General features: G+C 37.3%; 1 protein-coding gene across 1 annotated transcript in view; it reads left to right on the top strand.

The window, feature by feature from the left end:
- Positions 1-666: 666 nt before the first annotated feature.
- The window catches only part of LPCAT2 (lysophosphatidylcholine acyltransferase 2), a 64,598-nt gene continuing 46,989 nt past the window's right edge, over positions 667-18,275 (top strand). Inside the window, exons 1-8 of the mRNA XM_065925355.1 lie at positions 667-920; positions 6,607-6,746; positions 8,189-8,406; positions 9,898-10,010; positions 12,104-12,164; positions 12,870-12,928; positions 14,409-14,443; positions 17,121-17,175. Of these exons, the coding sequence (XP_065781427.1) occupies positions 750-920; positions 6,607-6,746; positions 8,189-8,406; positions 9,898-10,010; positions 12,104-12,164; positions 12,870-12,928; positions 14,409-14,443; positions 17,121-17,175 (852 nt within the window). The 5' untranslated portion in view covers positions 667-749. The remainder of the gene's footprint in view (positions 921-6,606; positions 6,747-8,188; positions 8,407-9,897; positions 10,011-12,103; positions 12,165-12,869; positions 12,929-14,408; positions 14,444-17,120; positions 17,176-18,275) is intronic.

The raw sequence follows: 18,275 nt of genomic DNA on the forward strand, positions 1-18,275 counted from the left end.
ACTTCTCTTTTTTTGAGACCAGGTTCCTCATCTAGTTCAGAGGGCAATGGTGGTTTTGTATTTTTCTAGTAATTGCAGCTCAGTTTTCCTTGGGAAAACTATCTTCCCGTTGTCAGTCCATATTTTGACTGGAAGACAGTCCACTCCTGGCACAGAGTTTCTATATTAGTCAGGACTGTTTCAGCTGTAACTGATAAACATGACACTCAAACTGGTTTAAGCAAAAGCAAAATATGCACCAGAAATCAGATCCACCCTGGATAATGAACCCTCCTAATGGAACAGCCCAAGAGTTGCTCCTCTGGATTCAGGTTCTGTTTATCTCGGTATTACGAATGGGGCAACGGAGGTTCATGGAGACAATGATTTGGCCAAAGAGCCAGTAAAAGCGAAAGTTAAGCCAAGCTGGCCTGATGCTGGAGCAGAGAATAGTCTAAACTGTCTCTCTTGCGGGTGCGTCGCTTTGAAGGAAAAAACATTCACCTCCAAGGGGGAGGAGCTATTAATCTCAAAAGGAAGGGCCGACACCTAAAAGGGTGGGGCTGTGCTTGAGGGGGCGGGGGGTGGGGCCAGAACCTGGGCGTGTTCGGAGCCAGAGGGGCGGGGCGAGAGCTGAGGGCGGCTAGGTAACTTTGGCGCCTGCGCAGAAGCCCCGAACTCCTAAGAGGCTCTCACTGAGTCTAGGCGGCGGTGCCCACTAGCGCGCTCCGCGTGGGTCGCTTCGCACTAGTCAGACGCCAGGGTCGGCCATGAACCCGTGCGCTGACGCGCGGGCCGTGGCGGCCACTGTGCCGGGAGCTGGCGTCGGGAACGCGGGGCTGCGGCCGCAAATGGTGCCCCGTCAGGCGTCCTTCTTCCCGCCACCTGTGCCCAATCCCTTCGTGCAGCAGACGCAGCTGGGCGTGGCGAGGCGCATCCAGGTGCGGGGCGAGGGTCTGACAGGAGAGGTAGATTCTAGTGAGGGTCTTGGGTTAGAGGGAGGAGGGCAGAGCCCGGTGAAGGACGTCTGACGGGGAGGCAGACCCAGGTGAGGGATGTGTCTGAGGAAGATTCAGGGGAGTGACTAGAGACTGACAGGCAAAGCAGATTCAGGTGAGGGACAGGAGTTTGACAGCGAAGGCAGTCCAAGTGAGGGGAGTGGGTCTGAGGGAGGAGGCAGTCCAGGTGAGGGACGCCTGACAGGCGAGGCAGTCCAGGCGAGGGACGTCTGACAGCGGAGGCAGTCCAGGTGAGGGACGCCTGACAGGGGAGACAGATGCAGGGCAGGGATGTGGATCTGAGGGAGGAGTCAGTTTGAGGGGGTCCATGGGTTCATCAGGGGAGGCTGTTTTTAGAGGGCAGTGTGGGTGTGAAGGGGAAGTGACTGAGGGGAGTGAGTCTGGGAAGCCAGGCTCCAGGAAGAAAGGGATGTAAATCTGAGAAGGGAGGGCTTCTGAAGGGGCCAGGAGTCTGCAGCAGGCAGAAGATGCTGCGCTGAGAATTTAGGACCCTTGGAGGATGCTTGAAGGTCTGGGTGTGTGTGTGTGAGAAGAGAAGATGCAAAAAGCATGTGGGTCTTGGGAGAAGGTGCTACACAGGAGGAGGCTGAGCAGGCCCATGAAGAGGAAACATTCCGTGCTGAGAACAGGAAAGGGCTCTGGGAGAAGAACTTCAACCTGAGTGTGTGAAAGTGTAGTGGGAGCTCATCGTACTGCAGGAGAGTGGGTTTGGGGAGCTTTTTGTTGTTTTGCCTTAGGGAAGGAGAGAAGTCCTTTTGGGATGAGAAGAGTGAGAGGAAAGGCAGAGAACCCAGGTCTGGAGTTAGAACCAGAAGAAAGGTGGGAAGTTTTGGCTGAGCAGTTGCATCAAGGGTGGGAAATCACACCACCACTAAGAAAAGGATAATATGGGTCCACTTAAGGTATTCAAGAGTTTTTGGTCCTGAATTGGTTTTCACCCAAACACTTCTCGTAGATTCAAGGACGAGAGACTTTCTCTCGTTGTTAAGAACGGCTCTATACAAAAAGGAAGTTCCTGTCCTTTCCTTTTTCTTGTAAAGCACTGCTTTTACCATTAGCAGTTACACTCACTCTTTGGACTTCCTCTTTGGTGAAGTTAGTGATCAGAGAACAAGATAGACTATGCAAGCTCCATTTGTCCTATGTGTTCTGCATGGGAAAAAAAAAATAGTTTTAATGTTTCCTGTCCATCTTACATATTTATTTACTTTGGATTTGAAATAGTGTAATTTTTGCACAGCATGCTTATCTGCACTGAGACCATTGTCCTCTACGGCAGAGATAGGTTAAGTGCTGGGCTAAGCAGTGTGGGGTGGTGGTTACAATAATGGTTGATGGGTGTCTGAAGGTATGAAAAAGGAAGAGGAAGATAATGAATGTAGCAATACCTCTTTGTAAAGAAACTAAATGTTTAAAAACTTGATCTTAAAATGTGTCTTAAAATGGATTGATATTCTCATGATATCTTAAAATTTCTGAAAGTGAAAGTCACTCAGAAACTTAATAAATTCATTGACTCTCATTCAGAGTTCTTTTTGGCCTGAGTTCATCAAATCAGTCATACTTAAATGAAAATACATCCATCTCTTTGGCTTCATGTATTGGAGAAAGGCTCAAAGTGGCATGTTTTAAGTATGTACATTGTACCTGGATTACTAAGTTTTTGAGTTTTTGTTTTTTGTTTTTTTAAATAGCATGCCTGCAATCATTTAGAGAGCACTTCCAAGTAACTCTATAAGAATTGTGATATAATGGAATGATCACTAGTCTTAGAAAACCTGCTCAGACCCTGTCATTTATAAGTTGTATGACTGGCCAAGTCAGTTGACCTCTCTGAACTTCACTTTCCTTATCTATTAAGTTGGAATAATAATACATCAAAGGAAGGTTAAAATTAAGTGAGATAATATGTGAAAGAACCTGATATTGTTTGCTGATCTTGATAGTTATCAATGCTATTTGTTATCTATAAATTGTATACTATATTTAAAATCTACCACTTGGATTGGATAGAAATGAATACAGTCGCAATATTTTTTAAAAAGTTAAAATGCATGTAGACAGAGATTCCAAAGTAGTTTCAATGACTTGAACAGTCTGGGTAAAGGAAAATTTAAATAGACACGATTGAAAAACAATGTTGTCTGTATTATCCAGTTTAAAAGATTGACATACTTGAGTTTAAGGATGACTCAATATGATGAATTTAGGCTAAATGTAATCTTAAATGATGATCAATATCTTGTTTAAGGACTGTTGTCACTTTTGCATCTCATAGGGCTTAGCTTTACTGCTCCTCCTCTCTTTTTGACTGTTTAAGGGTCTGTTCCATAATGGCATGGAAAAAATTAGCCTAGCTTTTCTTTCCTCAATAGAATATGGAATTAAAACAAGTGTTTGATTGTAACTGTGGGTCATTTATCATACCAAAAATATTTGTTGAATGCCTACCATATGCCAGGCACAATGTTACTCTCTGGAGATAGAGATATAATGAACAAGAGAAATAAGGACTCTGCCTATCTTAAGCCTATATTTCACTGAAAAAGTTAAACAAGCAAGTATAGAAATATATATAATTCCATGTCTTAGTAAGTACTATGAAGAAAGAGAGGAAAATAATTTCAATAGTGTCAAAAGAAGGCCTTCCTACAGAGATAACTTTTTACCAAAAGAAAATATGATGCATAATCCTCTTAATCTGACAGAGAGTTACTCAAAATTGGTTTTGTCCTCTTAATAATGTTTAAAGATTAAAATTTTAAATCAACTTTGTCTGTATACCAGCAGCAACTACAAAATGAAATTAAATAATCTCATGATAGCAATAGGTGAAAGTCAATCAGTCATGTCTGACTCTTTGCGACCCCATGGACTACACAGTTCATGTTCTCCAGGCCAGAATACTGGAGTGGGTAGCTGTTCCCTTCTTCAGGGGATCTTCCCAACCCAGGGATCAAAGCCAGGACTCCCACATTGCAGGCAGATTCTTCACCAGCTGAACCATCAGGGAAACCCAAGAATACTGAAGTGTGTAGCCTTAAATGATGATCTTCTGCAGCAGATCTTCCCAACCCAGGAATTGAACTGGGGTCTCCTGCATTGCAGGCAGATTCAAGACCACTACAATGAAAACAACAGAACACTCTTGTAAGAAATTAATGAAGATTTACATAAAATAAAGAGGTATATCATGTTTGTAAGTTGGAAGAATCAACATTATTTAGATGGTAATTCCTCCCAAATTGATCTATAGGTTCATCGAAAGCTCAAAAAGCACAAAAATTCCAACAGGCTTTTTGTGTGGAAACTGACAGATTAATTCTGAAACTTATGTGGAAATAAGGATCTAGATTACCCCAAAAAAAGTTTGAAAAAGAAAAAGTTGGAGGACATATACCACCAGATTTCAAGACTTACTACAAGACTACAGCAATTAAGAGAGTAGGGAATTGACAGACATACAGATGAATAGATCAACAAAACACAAGAGAGAGCCTACATGTATGTTCAATGGATTTTTTGACAAAGTGGCCAACAAAATTTATTGGGGAATGTGGAGTCTTTTCAAAATTAGTTCTGGGGATGGCGCTGCACTGGCCATCCAATGGTTAAAACTCTGCACTTCCCTGCTAGGGGTGTAGTTTTGATCCCTGGTCCAGGAACTAAGATCCTACAGGCCTCACAGCTAAAAAAAAGCAGGGGCCGGGGGAGCTGGTTCTGGACAACTAGATAAATCTGTAGATAAAAATGAAACTTGATCCCTACTGTACACCACACAGAAAGTAATTTACAATGGATCGTAGACTTGAACATAAAAGCAAAATCCATATATCATCTAGAAGAAGAAGAAGATATAAAATTTCATGATCTTGAGTTAGGTAAAGATGTCTTAGAAAGGTGGCAAAAGAGAACTAAATTGATAAATTAGTCTTCTTCAGAATTAAAATGGTTCTCATTGAAAGATACCAATAAGAAAATGAAAAAGCAAACCATGGAATAGGAGAAAATATTTTCAATACATATATTGAAAAAGGGCTTATAAACAATATATGAAGACCTCCTAAAAATTGATCAGAAAAGGACTAACAACCCAATGAAAATGGACTAAAGACTTGAACAGATAGGTTAAAGGGATGACCAATAAGCACATGAAAAAATTTGCTCAGCATCATTGTTCATTAAGGAAACCACAATGAGATATCATTTTACACCCACCAGGATGCCTACAAAGACTGACAACACTGAAAATTGATGAGGATGTGAAGCAACAGGAACTTTCATACTTCATTGGTGGAGGTATAAAATGACACAACCACTTTGGAAAATAATTTGTCATGTTCTTTAAGCACATCCTGGCCTGACAATTTCACCACCACCCACCATGAATGAACATGTATGAGACTCAAAAATTGATGTTTACTCATATAGCTAAGAACTTATAATAGGCTAAGTGTCCCTGAACAGATTAATGGGTAAATTAATTGCAATATATTCATACAATGGAATGTTACTCTGCAACAAAAAAGACTGTGTTACTGATACATATGATAACATGGTTAAATCTCAAAAATATGAAGTGAAAGAAGCCAGACATAAAAGAGTACATACTATGTGGTTTCATTTATATGAAAATATGGAACAGGCAAAACTATAGTGAAAGACTGGCAGTGGTTGCCATACACTGAGGATATATTGACTGCAAAGAGACACAAGGGAACTTTTTTGAGTGATGGAAATGATATATATCTTGATTATGGTGGTGTCTGCATAGGGCTATACATTTGAAAAGCTCATATTTAAAATAGGTGTATTGTATTTTATGTAAATTATACCTTCATAATATTGATTTTTTTTAAGTGATTTTAAACACCAAATGTCAGCAAGAATATACAGTGACTGGAATTCTCATACACTACCAGTGACATTTTAAAATGATACAACTGGACTTCCGGTGGTTAAGAATCCACCTTGCAATGCTGGTGACACAACATTCAATTCCTGGTCTGGGAAGATTCCACGTGCCACGGGGCGACTAAGCCTGTGTGCCACAACTACTAATCCTGCACTACCACTAAGCCCAACACACCTTTTCTTTGTTTCCCCAACAACCCCTATTCACATTCACTGGTTTTCTCCCCTATTTCTTTGGCTACATGGTAGACTTTGTGATTGGAGAAGGCAATGGCACCACACTCTAGTACTCTTGCCTGGAAAATCCCATGGATGTAGGAGCCTGGTAGGCTGCAGTCCTTGGGATCGCAAAGAGTCAGACATGACTGAGCGACTTCACTTTCACTTTTCACTTTTATGCATTGGAGAAGCAACCCACTCCAGTGTTCTTGCCTGGAGAATGCCAGGGATGGGGTCACACAGAGTCGGACACGACTGAAGTGACTTAGCAGTAGCAGTAGCAGACTTTGTGACGTCAGATATAATGTCTTATTTCCTTTGTGCTTAGATCATTGCCTGGTGCAGGGTAATGCTCAATTCATCTTTGAGTGAAAGCTTGAATAGCATAAGATTTTTCTTTTACGTATATCTGTTTGATAACTACAGCATTAAAATAATGTCGTCTATTTTTTTTTTAATCAACATTGACTTTCAGATTTTCTTTCTTGGAATTATCCTGCTTCCAATTCGTGCCCTATTGGTTGCATTAATTTTATTACTGGCGTGGCCGCTGGCTGCAATTTCAACAGCATGCTATCCTGAAAAGCTGACCCACCCGATAACTGGTTGGAAGAGGTAAGAAGTAACTATGTTTAAATATTAGGTGAATCAAGATTAGAAGAATTTATCGAAGTTTGGGCAGTGATCAACAGCTGTGGCTCTAAATATAGGATATTTTGGAATGCAGTCGTTAGAGGCTGTGCTGTGTTGTGCTTAGTCGCTTAGTCGTGTCCGACTTTTCGCAGCCCCATGGACAGAGGAGCCTGGAGGGCTACAGTCCATGGGGATTCTCCAGGCAAGGATACTGGAGGGGGTTGCCATGCCCTCCTCCAGGGGATCTTTCCAACCCAGGGATTGGACCTTGTTAGAGGCTACAGCACTATAAATCAAAAACAGGAGGTCTGGAAGTTCTGTGACAGGGTGAGCTCTTTATCTTGAAATAAATAAAGATCTCAACTCTTAAACTACAGAGCAAGGAGAGAGCGATCATTTCCCAGTGCCCTTCTGAAAATCACTTGGGCTTTCTGTGTCTCACTTCTCACCATGAAATAAAGGTTAGAGAAACTTCCTTGGGAGTTAGTTGCTTAATAGCTCCTCACAGTTTTATTATGTGAATGTTGAGAAAATTCAATAGGAAACTCATTTTTTAAAACTCTTGTTAGATGGCTTATGGGAGACACATATTTTTCATGAAAAACTATATGCTTATTCACATACTGAGATGTCCATCATGTGTTTGCACTTCTAGGACTGTGTTTTTGTTTTTCTACTCAATTGAGTTTATCAGAGACAGGATCTTACTTGTCTTATGTGTCCAACAGGATTCCTGGCACAATTTGATTTAACTAATTTTTAACAACAGGTTTTTTTAAAATAGTAAACAAATCGATAACCAGAATTAAGTGCATCTTTGTTCCAGGGAAGTGAGATAATAAATTTACTACTTAAGATTCTTCATGATTTTTAATGGCTATAATGATATAAGTAATAAGGCTTACTTTTAAAATTTTATTTTTAAAGTAACTCTGAGGACTATTTCAGCATGCTAGTTCTAAAAGTGTTTTTGGGGGTAGCAGCATCTTTGTTACACAAATATAGATATCTAAGGTGACTCATATGAAGGACAAGACTGATTTGAATTTCTCAGTGGGGGATGCATGTTGGAAATTCATTCTTATTACTTTATAGTCACAGAATAATGGAGCCACTTACCTACGTGGCCTTGGAAAAATTGCTTCTCTGGGCCTCAGTTTTCTCATCTGTAAATGGGAATGATGATAAATGCTCTCTGTTTCGTAAAATTGGGCTAGGGATTAAAGAAATTAATATGCATAAAGTACTTAGAACAGTGCCTGGCAGAAAGAGCTCCACTGAAGTGTTAGCCATTCTTCCTAGCTGATATTTTAAAATGGAGTGCTGACATGGTTTGGTTTTTGCTTTGTGCTTTAGAGTAAAACCCTGCTGTTAGCTGCAGTTGGTAAAACTAATTATGTCCATTTTTATATTTATTTCCAAAGGAAAATTACTCTACCAGTCTTGAAGTTTCTAGGCCATGTCATGTTCTTCGCAATGGGGTTTGTAGTTACTGTGAAAGGAAAGATTGCAACTCCGTTGGAAGCACCAATTTTTATTGTTGCCCCTCACTCAACATTCTTTGATGGAATTGCGTGTGTTGCAGCTGGATTACCTTCTATAGTATCTCGAAATGAGAATGTGCAGGCGCCTCTGATTGGCAGTAAGTACTCTGTAAGACAACAGAAATAAAATATTTTCATGTTTGTGCTTTAAATTTAGAAAATCCTGTATAGTTTACTGATTAATTTTTTAAAGACTTAAAAATAATAAAACATTTCAAACATATTTCATTGGTTTTAATGAAGTACTATATCAAAAGAATGAATTTATGAAAATAGATTGAAGACTTCCCTACCTATACCTCATCATTCTTTTTATTTTTTTTTAAATTTTTAAACCTTTCAGATATAACTCTTTTAAATATTTATTTATTTATTTCATTTATCTTTTTGGCCGTATCGTGCAGCATGTGAGATCTTAGTTCCCCTACCAGGGATCAAACCGGCACCCCCTGCAGGGAATGCACAGTCTTAACCACCAGATCACTAGGGAAGTCCCCTATCATTCTTTTTAAACCTTACCTCTGCTGCTGCACCATCTCTTCTTCCTGCTCCTAAATGTAAGCCAAAACGAACAGTTTTTCAATACAAAATATGGTAAATTTTTTGAGAGAGAATTTAATTGAAGAATTTGTGAAAGCACCAGTTACATAGTATTTCAATGAATTTCTCTTCAGGGTATTAGACTGATAAATGCTATAAATCTTTTTTTTTAACTCTGTTTTCTTCATTATTGCCCCCAAATCTCCACGAGGGACAAATGTGTAACTCTTTGAAAATTATGATGTAGAACAATAAATGCTTCCTGCCATAAAAATAATGAAACAAGTGAAATGTTTTTTCCCACCAGATGCTTTGCTGTCTCCCTGGGGGATTAGTCTCTAAGTAACTGCTTCCAGTTGTCCAAGGCTATTGCCAAGCATCAGGTGGTGAGAGGGTAGGTTTGAAAATTGCCTGATGCTGTCTTGGTACTCTAGAGAAAATAATAGTAGTTCTTACAGCTTTGTCATTCAGCTAAGAAAGACACACACACTCTCTCATTTTTTTTTAAAAGATAACCACCTTGCTTTGTGTAACATGACATTTTCCCCCAAAGTTGTTTAGCAATAGATTTTTGGTGAAATGAGGTTTATTGTGCTAAGAAGCTACCTACTTAAAAGACTATTGCACTGAAATTTTGTTAAGATAAATAGCAATTGCCCCCTACCCACATGTACTATGGCTTCACACAATCAGTTTGCAATATTATTGTGGGAATATTCCCAAAATAAAACAAGACAATCTTATGGTGTATTGCAAATGTTTAATGTAAATTGAGAAAGAAGTCTTTTAGGGAGAAAATTGCATTTTTTTCCTCTTGCTAACTTCTGTCAAATCAATGAAATATTTTTAAGTATAAATAGCCACCTGTCCTTTTGAAGCCAGAATCTATTAATAAGTTCTAACAAACGTTGAGTTAGAGGGTTTTTTAAGTTGTTCTCTTTGATTTGCTCTCTTTTTAATTTTCCATGCAATTTGTTTTATGATTTGGTATCATTTCTATAGTAGCTGTAGCCCAAAAAATGACTTATGACTTTTCATTTGTTTTAAAGGAATATTGCGGGCCTTGCAGCCAGTGTTGGTGTCCCGTGTAGATCCAGATTCTCGAAAAAACACAATAAATGAAATAATAAGGCGGGCTACATCAGGAGGGGAATGGCCCCAGGTAAAACACAGTAGATGTTTATTTAAATATATTGAAATTCAATATATATTCAATATATAAATATATTGAAAGTTTATTCTTTGTACACTTGTATATATTTGTTTAGATCCACAGATAGCAATATCAGGGGACACCTTATGCTAGTTGTCTTTAGCATAATAAAAACAGAATAAATAAGTAAGGATTAAGAAGTCCTCTTCTGCATGAGATACTCCTAGAATTAAATGTATCATTCTTTTTTATTCTCCAAACTCTTTGAACTAGTTTTTACTTTGTGTCATAAAAAGTAATTCTCTACCTCTGAATTTATTTTTCATTTTAAAGATGAGCTACTAAAGCTCAGTTATTCTAAAAAATATGGTGGGTGGGTATATTTTGAAAGTGATTAATATTTTAAGATTATCTGAAGTATAGTGCTTTTCAGTTCAGGGGGCATATGAGAATCACCTGTAGAACTTTTCTACGTTTTACCATCCCATCTCCTTGGAATGCTTTTGTTTTTTTTTTTAAGTTTTTTTTTTATTTTTGACTGTTTCTGGTCTTAGTTACCCTGCAGAATATGGGGTCTTAGTTCTCTGCCCAGGGATTGAACCCACCTCCCCCGCATTGGAAGATAGATTATTAACTACTGGGCTACCAAGGAAATTCCTGGAATGCTTTTTGAAGATGTAGAAGGAACATTTATTGCATAAATAGAGCCTCATGGGTGATTCTGATAAGTATCCCCCTGCCTTTGACCACGTGAAAACAAGTGATCTCTAACAGAACTCATGGTCCTGAGGTGATCTGGCTATTCGTGGTAATGTTTAGATATTAAAGTACCAAGAGGCATATGATCAACCAGGAGGTTTTAGAAACCAAGGCATGTGAGGAATGATTTAAAGAGTGACTGGGAAGAAATGACATTTGGAAAAAGGGTTTGATTTTGCTCTTTGGCTCCAAGGAATTTATCTAGGACTGGTGGGTGAAAGTTAACAAGATTTCAGTTCACTTTGCTCATTTCAAGGAATTTCCTGTCCAGAATTAGAATGGTCTGATTTGGAACCTCTTTATGGAATGTTCAGGCATTGGCTAGGCAACCAGTTGAGGGGGATATTGTAAAAAGAATTCAAGTATTAGAGATGCTATATGATGTTTAATGCCCCTTCTAGTTCTTTAGAGTTTATGATTTACTCTATATTAATTTATGCTTCATGGTTTAGCTATAGAGTATCCACTACATGAATTATATTTGCTATTGTAGCCAATTGGAATAGGAAACCTGTTTGTTTGGTTTTTTTTTAAGTTGGAGAATGGAATCACACCTATTCACAATTTTTATTTTACAAATAACTTGTTATTATGGCAGTTTAACTTACTAATTACTTTAATTATTATCAAATACCCATTACTAAATGCTGTAAGTGCAGGGATTTTGTTTATGGCTTAGCAATTTACTCATTGCTAAATACCATAAGCTTCAGAAAAATCAACCTGCTGTTTTACTCAGTTAATGGGGAACTGTAGTGCATAGTTTTTGTGTGGAAATCATAATATATTAAAAGCTAAAAACACCTCCTCAGAAAAGAATATCAAATTGTATTCCATATGTCAACAAATTCAAGTAAGCATAAAGCATATTGTTGGTATTTCCCCCTTTTTTCTCAGTACAACTTGAAACTGTATGTTGTAAAAGGGAATATCATTTAATGGGAAAACTGAAACAGAAGTAGCGAATGATTTAGTTAAAGGTATATACCAGTAGAAGAAGGAATTTAATATTGTGTAAAATGAATGCAACTTTGACCATGATTCAGGGTCTACAGCTTCTTTGAAGCCTTTTCAGATTGTTAGCATCATCATTAAGAAACATTTGCTGTGTATATTCTCTTTTCAAACCTTTAATTCATTTTGAGATTATGTTAATGGTCAGACCATACTTCTTTGAGAGCAAAACTGAATAATCTGATTCTAGGTTTCATTGGAATCAAGTGCTAGCCTTTTATTTTATTTTTGCTTTATAAAAATTGACAACTGTGAAGTCATAAGAAAGCAAGTAAAGAGGTAATCTGTTAATTAGACTGACGTATTAAATCTATTTCTTTTCTCCCAAGATACTAGTTTTCCCAGAAGGTACTTGTACTAATCGGTCCTGTTTGATTACTTTTAAACCAGGTGAGATCAATTAAATTATGTATTGTGACAAAATAATATGGATGATTTCTCAAATGATCTAATAATAAATATACAAAATAACTCATCAGTTTGCTTGGAACATTTCTTATTTTCTGATAAAATGTTTTTAATAATGTGAATCCACAGCTCACTCTTTTACTTTCTCTTTTGGTATCATAACACCTTCTTCTTTGGAATGTCGTGTGTGTGTGTGTGTGTGTGTGTGTGTGTGTGTGTGTGTTTGAGTAGAAACCACTAGCAATTTTTCTTTTCCTCCAAGAACAACCCCCACAGACACTTGGGGTCCGTGTCATCAAGTTAGAAAACCTATTACAATTATCATTATAATGCTTTCAATTCCTTCTGAGGTTCATGCCTTTTTAAAATATTATAAAGTTGTGAATTTTATAGCAATTTATAATTTCATATGTCATTTCACAGTAATTACTAATATTTTTAAATAGAGATAAAAAGAATATTTTAAGTGACTTAGGTATAACATTTAATATTTTGCTTACATATTTCTAAATTTAAAAATCTCTCATTTTGGCTAACATTAGAAATTTACCAACATTCAGCCAATAGTTTATGTGTACTCTTAAAACAATTAGCATATTTACATCATTTATTATTAATTTTTAAATTCACTCTAAAACCTGTATTCACATAAAGAGCATGTTGTAAAATTTCACTATGTGGTTATAGGAGCCTTCATTCCAGGAGTTCCAGTGCAGCCAATTCTCCTCAGGTACCCAAACAAGCTGGTAAGCATCATATTTTGCTATGAGAAGAATCTCACCATTCCAAACAGCACAAATTCTCTAGGACCCCTTTTGCTTTAATAAATTGATGAATAGGTAAATGGTGGGAACAGGTGGGCAGTCTCATTCTCCTTGCCACATTTAGTTTTTAAAAATTTGCGAGACTAGGGAGTTCCCTGGTGGTCCAGGGGTTAGGACTTCATCTTCTGGTGTTGGGAGTGAAGGTTGGATCTCTGGTTGAAGAGCTAAGATCCCACATGCCTCATGGCCAGAAAACCAGAACATAAATAACAGACGTAATATTGTAACAAATTCAATAAAGTTTTCTTTTTAAAAGTCTGAAGCCTGGTTTACAACCTTAAAAAAAGATACTTTCTTAAAAAAACTTGTGAGGTAGGTACAAATTGGTTGATACCAATTGATACTGCTTTTGCTCTTACTAAGCTACAGGAAGATATCTCCTTAGTTTCTGCCCTGTTGTTCCTGTGATGGTATGAGTAAGTCTCAGCTCCAGGGTCTCTTAGATTGGATTTGAAAAAGCTCTCATAAAGTTGTGATTTTTCATTAAGCTTGAAAGGAAAAACTTCTCCTGATTCAATGGTCATTACTGGTGGAGAAGGATTGAAGTAGCAGGATAAATTTGGAAGAGGCTTGGTGTTCAATGACAGTCAGTACTTAGTAGCTGTGACACTTGACTAGTAGCTTAAATAAGAAAATAGCTGCAAAGAACTTCACATTCTACAGAAAGTCCATATGGGCTCAGGAAATAGTCTTTGCTACAGCAAGATGCATTGTTGTCTCCTGGATATTGGTTGTGTCACCATTTTCCTAAAGAAAGTCATTTTTTGGCAGGGAGAGGGATGTTTTGTTTCTGAGAGGAACTTTCTTTACTATAGAATTTACATAAAAAGGCAAGATGTAATTATTTGTGATCTATGTTATTTAAGATTGAGTTCTTGATCAACTTCCTATCAGTGGTTGATTTCTCAGCTTTGCACACTTTTAGTTAAAAAATTAAAATTTATCGAAGTTTTACTCAATATACTTCTGCCTGTGGATTTGCATTTGTCATTTATCCAAATTCCTTCACTCTGTACTTTTTCACTGCTATAGTCTCTTCTCCCATATAAACTTCTTTTTGAGAACTGACGTGTTCTGGTTTTTCTGACAATTAATTATCCAGATATGCTTGTATTAGGAAAATAGTTAAGCATACACAATAGTTTTTTTAAAAAAAATTCAGAGCAACTTAATTCCATAAAAAGATACGTGGTTACATATGGATGACAGACAGATCTTTGCCATGTAGATATATAATCCAAGAATTAATAGATCACTTCACTATTGTTTAGTGCTTATTTTACTTTTCAACATATTGCTTTTAATTCAAAAAAGGAAGTATATGAATACCAATAACAAAATGAAATTTTTGGTTTTATTTGATATTTTTTCTGTAATAGTTTAAATACTATTGTTATTCTAGGATACTGTGACTTGGACGTGGCAAGGATATACATTGTAAGTTGCTTACATTATTATTCATTTATATAAATTCTATTTAAGTGATGAAAGAGAAAGAATATGTTCTTTTTTTTTTTTAAAGCCTTGTTTTTGTAGAAGTAAAGATTTCTCATCAGAGCCTTAAATAACTGATAAGTTTCTGTAGAGAGCATAACTATCTTGCCCATTAAACCCCAGTGTCTCCCATGTCCAGAATTCTAGTTGTTTGTCAGTTCTAATGCGTCTCAAGTGTTTACCAATTCTTAAGAAACATTCCAGTGATCTCATTTGCATCCTCTTTAGCTTAAATTTTGTAGTTTCATTCTCATTGCAAATTTACCGTTATCTGGTGTCTCCATCTTTTTTTCACTTCATTGGTATAAACAGTCCAGAGCAGTTTAGTCATATGGCCTAAAATAGTTGTGATATGTCTGATTTGAGTTGAGGAAATAGCTAAGCAAGTTTTTACTTCCACTCTTGGGTTTTGAGAGGCTGGGAAATCAGCAGTTTCTGTAAACAGTTAAGAGAAGAGAGAAATACAGTTTCACTGTTAAACAAGCTAAAGTAAAATAGACCTTTTAAAAAGAACAGAACACATAGAATCTTACTTTCTCTCAAGAAGTTCTTTTGTTTAGTTCTCTTCCTTATTCATTCAGATGCCTCCTTTGGTCCTTTTACCTGTGCAGACCGCACTGACATCCCTCAGTGTTCACCTCAAGGAACCTAGCTGGCTTTGGGCTGCAGGAGAGAAAAATAAAATGATAAACCTTCCCCCCCCCCCCCAAAAAAAAGACAACCTGTTTACATTTTGGATTTGAGGGCTTTCCCAGAGCTTAGGCAATAATGCCTTTTGATACTGTTACACACAGAGCTTAAATTATTGATGGATAGGTGACCATCACTTGGAAATATTTACAAGAAATCATACTTTGCCTTCAAATACATTGTAGACAATCCAAACAACTTATGAAAATTAGATTTTTTTGCTACAAACTTATTTTCTCCATTTTTTGTGTAGTAAATTGCTTTGAAATAATACATTTAAATCAGAATAGATGGGCTGATTATATGTGTTAATAAATACTGATACTTGTGAGACATTTATATTCCTGTTATGCTACAGTCCTTGGTAGTCAAAGTTAAGTAAATAACACTAAAAATAGGGCACATAAACTGTAAAGGATATCTATTTATTCCCTTGGCTAGAATACCTTTCCTGTCATTACTAATTTCAAATTTCTGGTTTTCAGAAACAAATAGTATGAGAACATTTTAGAAAAAAATACCTGAAAATTGAGAGATAACATATTTATATTTCCTGAGGTATGTCATCCTCAGTGCCTTTACAAGTTAAGTCCTCTTAGAGATAGTGACTTTGGGTTCACTGTGAATTTTTTTGGTTTTGCAGCTGGAGTAGTGGAAATGAAGGTCAAATAGGAGATTGGGGGTAAATAGAGTAGTTGAGTATTTAATCTAGGCTTCTAACCTGAGAAGTATGTGACAGGAGGAAAAATAGGAGAGACAATACATCTAAGAAAGAGAGGAAAAAAATATTTTCAGAGTTAAACATATCTTAGGATTTGTAAACAAACACAAGACCTTCTAAAGAAACAACTTTTTTATCTTAGGTCACATCGCACTCATGCATGGTAACGTCCTGTTTTTACCTTATCTTCTCATCTCCATCATGTTATATTTAGCACTGTGCCTATTATGTCTAAATCAGTTTCCCCAATTGTCCTTGAGAATTCCATAAGAAATGCTGTTTGGTTTGTCTGTAGTGTGGAAAAGTCGAGTTTAAAGAGATGTTGTGTGTGGTTTCATTTTTTTTTAAATAGTGTTCAGAATTTTCAAATCAATATTCAAATCATTGAATTCCAAAACTCTCTTTTAATCATTAAAGAACAGTTTACTTAATGAGAGATAATGTGGATTGGCTTTTATTTTCATGGGCCCACATTTTTTTTTTTCACTATTGAAAAAAATTTAGTAACATAATAGTCTACTCAGGAGTTTTGCTATAGGCAAATTACTATATCTTAAAATATGACTGTGAGTAGTTTTCTCTAGACCTAGGAGTCTTAGTTGTCAAGGATACTTCAAATTTGGGGTCCATTCTGGGGTTCAATATGTACCACAAATACATATTTGGTACTGTGTTTGGCAATTTAACCTTTGAATATCAAGAATAGTTCTCTATCCTCCAATTTAAAAAAATATCCTATGATAAACCATGGGGGCTTCCCAGGTGGCACAGTGGTAAAGAATTTGCCTACCAGTGTAGGAGATGCAAGACATAGGTTCAATCCCTGGGTCAGCAATATCCCCTGGAGAAGGAAATGGCAATCCACTCCAGTATTTTTGGGAAATCCCAAGACAGAGGAGCCTGTTGGGCTACAACCCATGGGGTTGCAAAGAGTCAGACATGACAGAGCAACTGAGCACATGATAAACCATAAAGGAAAAGAATATTAAAAGAATGTATAATAAAAAATTAAAAAGAGTAAATAACAAATTTTAAAGAGAGTAGTTCTCTAAGCCCAAAAAGTGGTATAGCAGCAGAATGGCATCTATAAATGCAGAATACACACAAAGAGTGACAAGGGTTGCTTGTTTGTCAGGAAAGGATTGTTGAGCAATATTAGATAGTACTTGTGTTACCACATAAAAATGGCCTTCTCTCTTTTCTCCTCAGCATTCAACTTTGTGTGCTTACTTGGTGCCAGCCCTTCACAAGGGTGGAAGTTGAGGTAAGTGGTTCAAAATGTAGCCTTGAAACTTGTGGTTTGGCCTTTCTTACCATAGTGAATTTTCAGTCTGGAGAGATCAGATGTAGAAAGATTGAAAGTTAAGTTTGTCACCGTGAAAATAAGCCCTGTTCTTTTGCAAATTGTGTATCTAAACCCAAGCTGTCAAAGCTAGCGCTTAAACTTGTGTTGGGAAGCACAACTTCCTAGCTTCTGGGAATTTTCAACATGTCACCACCCTGGTTGGCCATATTTGCATCACTCACTCCTATCTTTTTATTCCTTTTAATGCTGACAAATAGATTTAAGGGACTAGGTCTGAGAGACAGAGTGCCTGATGAACTGTGGATGGAGGTTCGTGACATTGTACAGGAGACAGGGGATTGAGACCATCCCCAAGAAAAAAAAAATGCAAAAAAGCAAAATGGCTGTCTGAGGAGGCCTTATAAATAGCTGTGAAAAGAAGAGAAGCGAAAAGCAAAGGAGAAAAGGAAAGATATACCCATTTGAATGCAGAGTTCCAAAGAATAGCAGGGAGAGACAAGAAACCCTTCCTCAGTGATCAGTGCAAAGAAATAGGAAAATAATAGAATGGAAAGACTAGAGATTTCTTCAAGAAAATTAGAGATACCAAGGAAACATTTCATGCAAAGATGGGCTCAATAATGGTCAGAAATGGTATAGACCTAACAGAAGGAGAAGATATTAAGAAGAGGAGGCAAGAATACACAGAAGACTGTATAAAAAAGTTCTTCATGACCCAGATAATCATGATGGTGTGATCATTCATCCAGAGCCAGATATCCTGGAATGAGAAGTCAAGTGGGCCTTAGGAAGCATCACTACGAACAAAGCTAGTGGAGGTGATGGAATTACAGTTGACCTATTTCAAATCCTAAAAGATGATGCTGTGAAAGTGCTGCACTCAACATGCCAGCAAATTTGGAAAACTCAGCAGTGGCCCCAGGACTGGAAAAGGTCAGTTTTCATTCCAATCCTAAAGAAAGGCAATGCCAAAGAATGCTCAAACTCTTGCACAATTGCACTCATCTCACACGCCAGTAAAGTAATGCTCAAAATTCTCCAAGCCAGGCCTCAGCAAT

This window comes from Muntiacus reevesi, chromosome 2 (genome assembly GCF_963930625.1).
Source record: "Muntiacus reevesi chromosome 2, mMunRee1.1, whole genome shotgun sequence".
Taxonomy (NCBI): domain Eukaryota; kingdom Metazoa; phylum Chordata; class Mammalia; order Artiodactyla; family Cervidae; genus Muntiacus; species Muntiacus reevesi.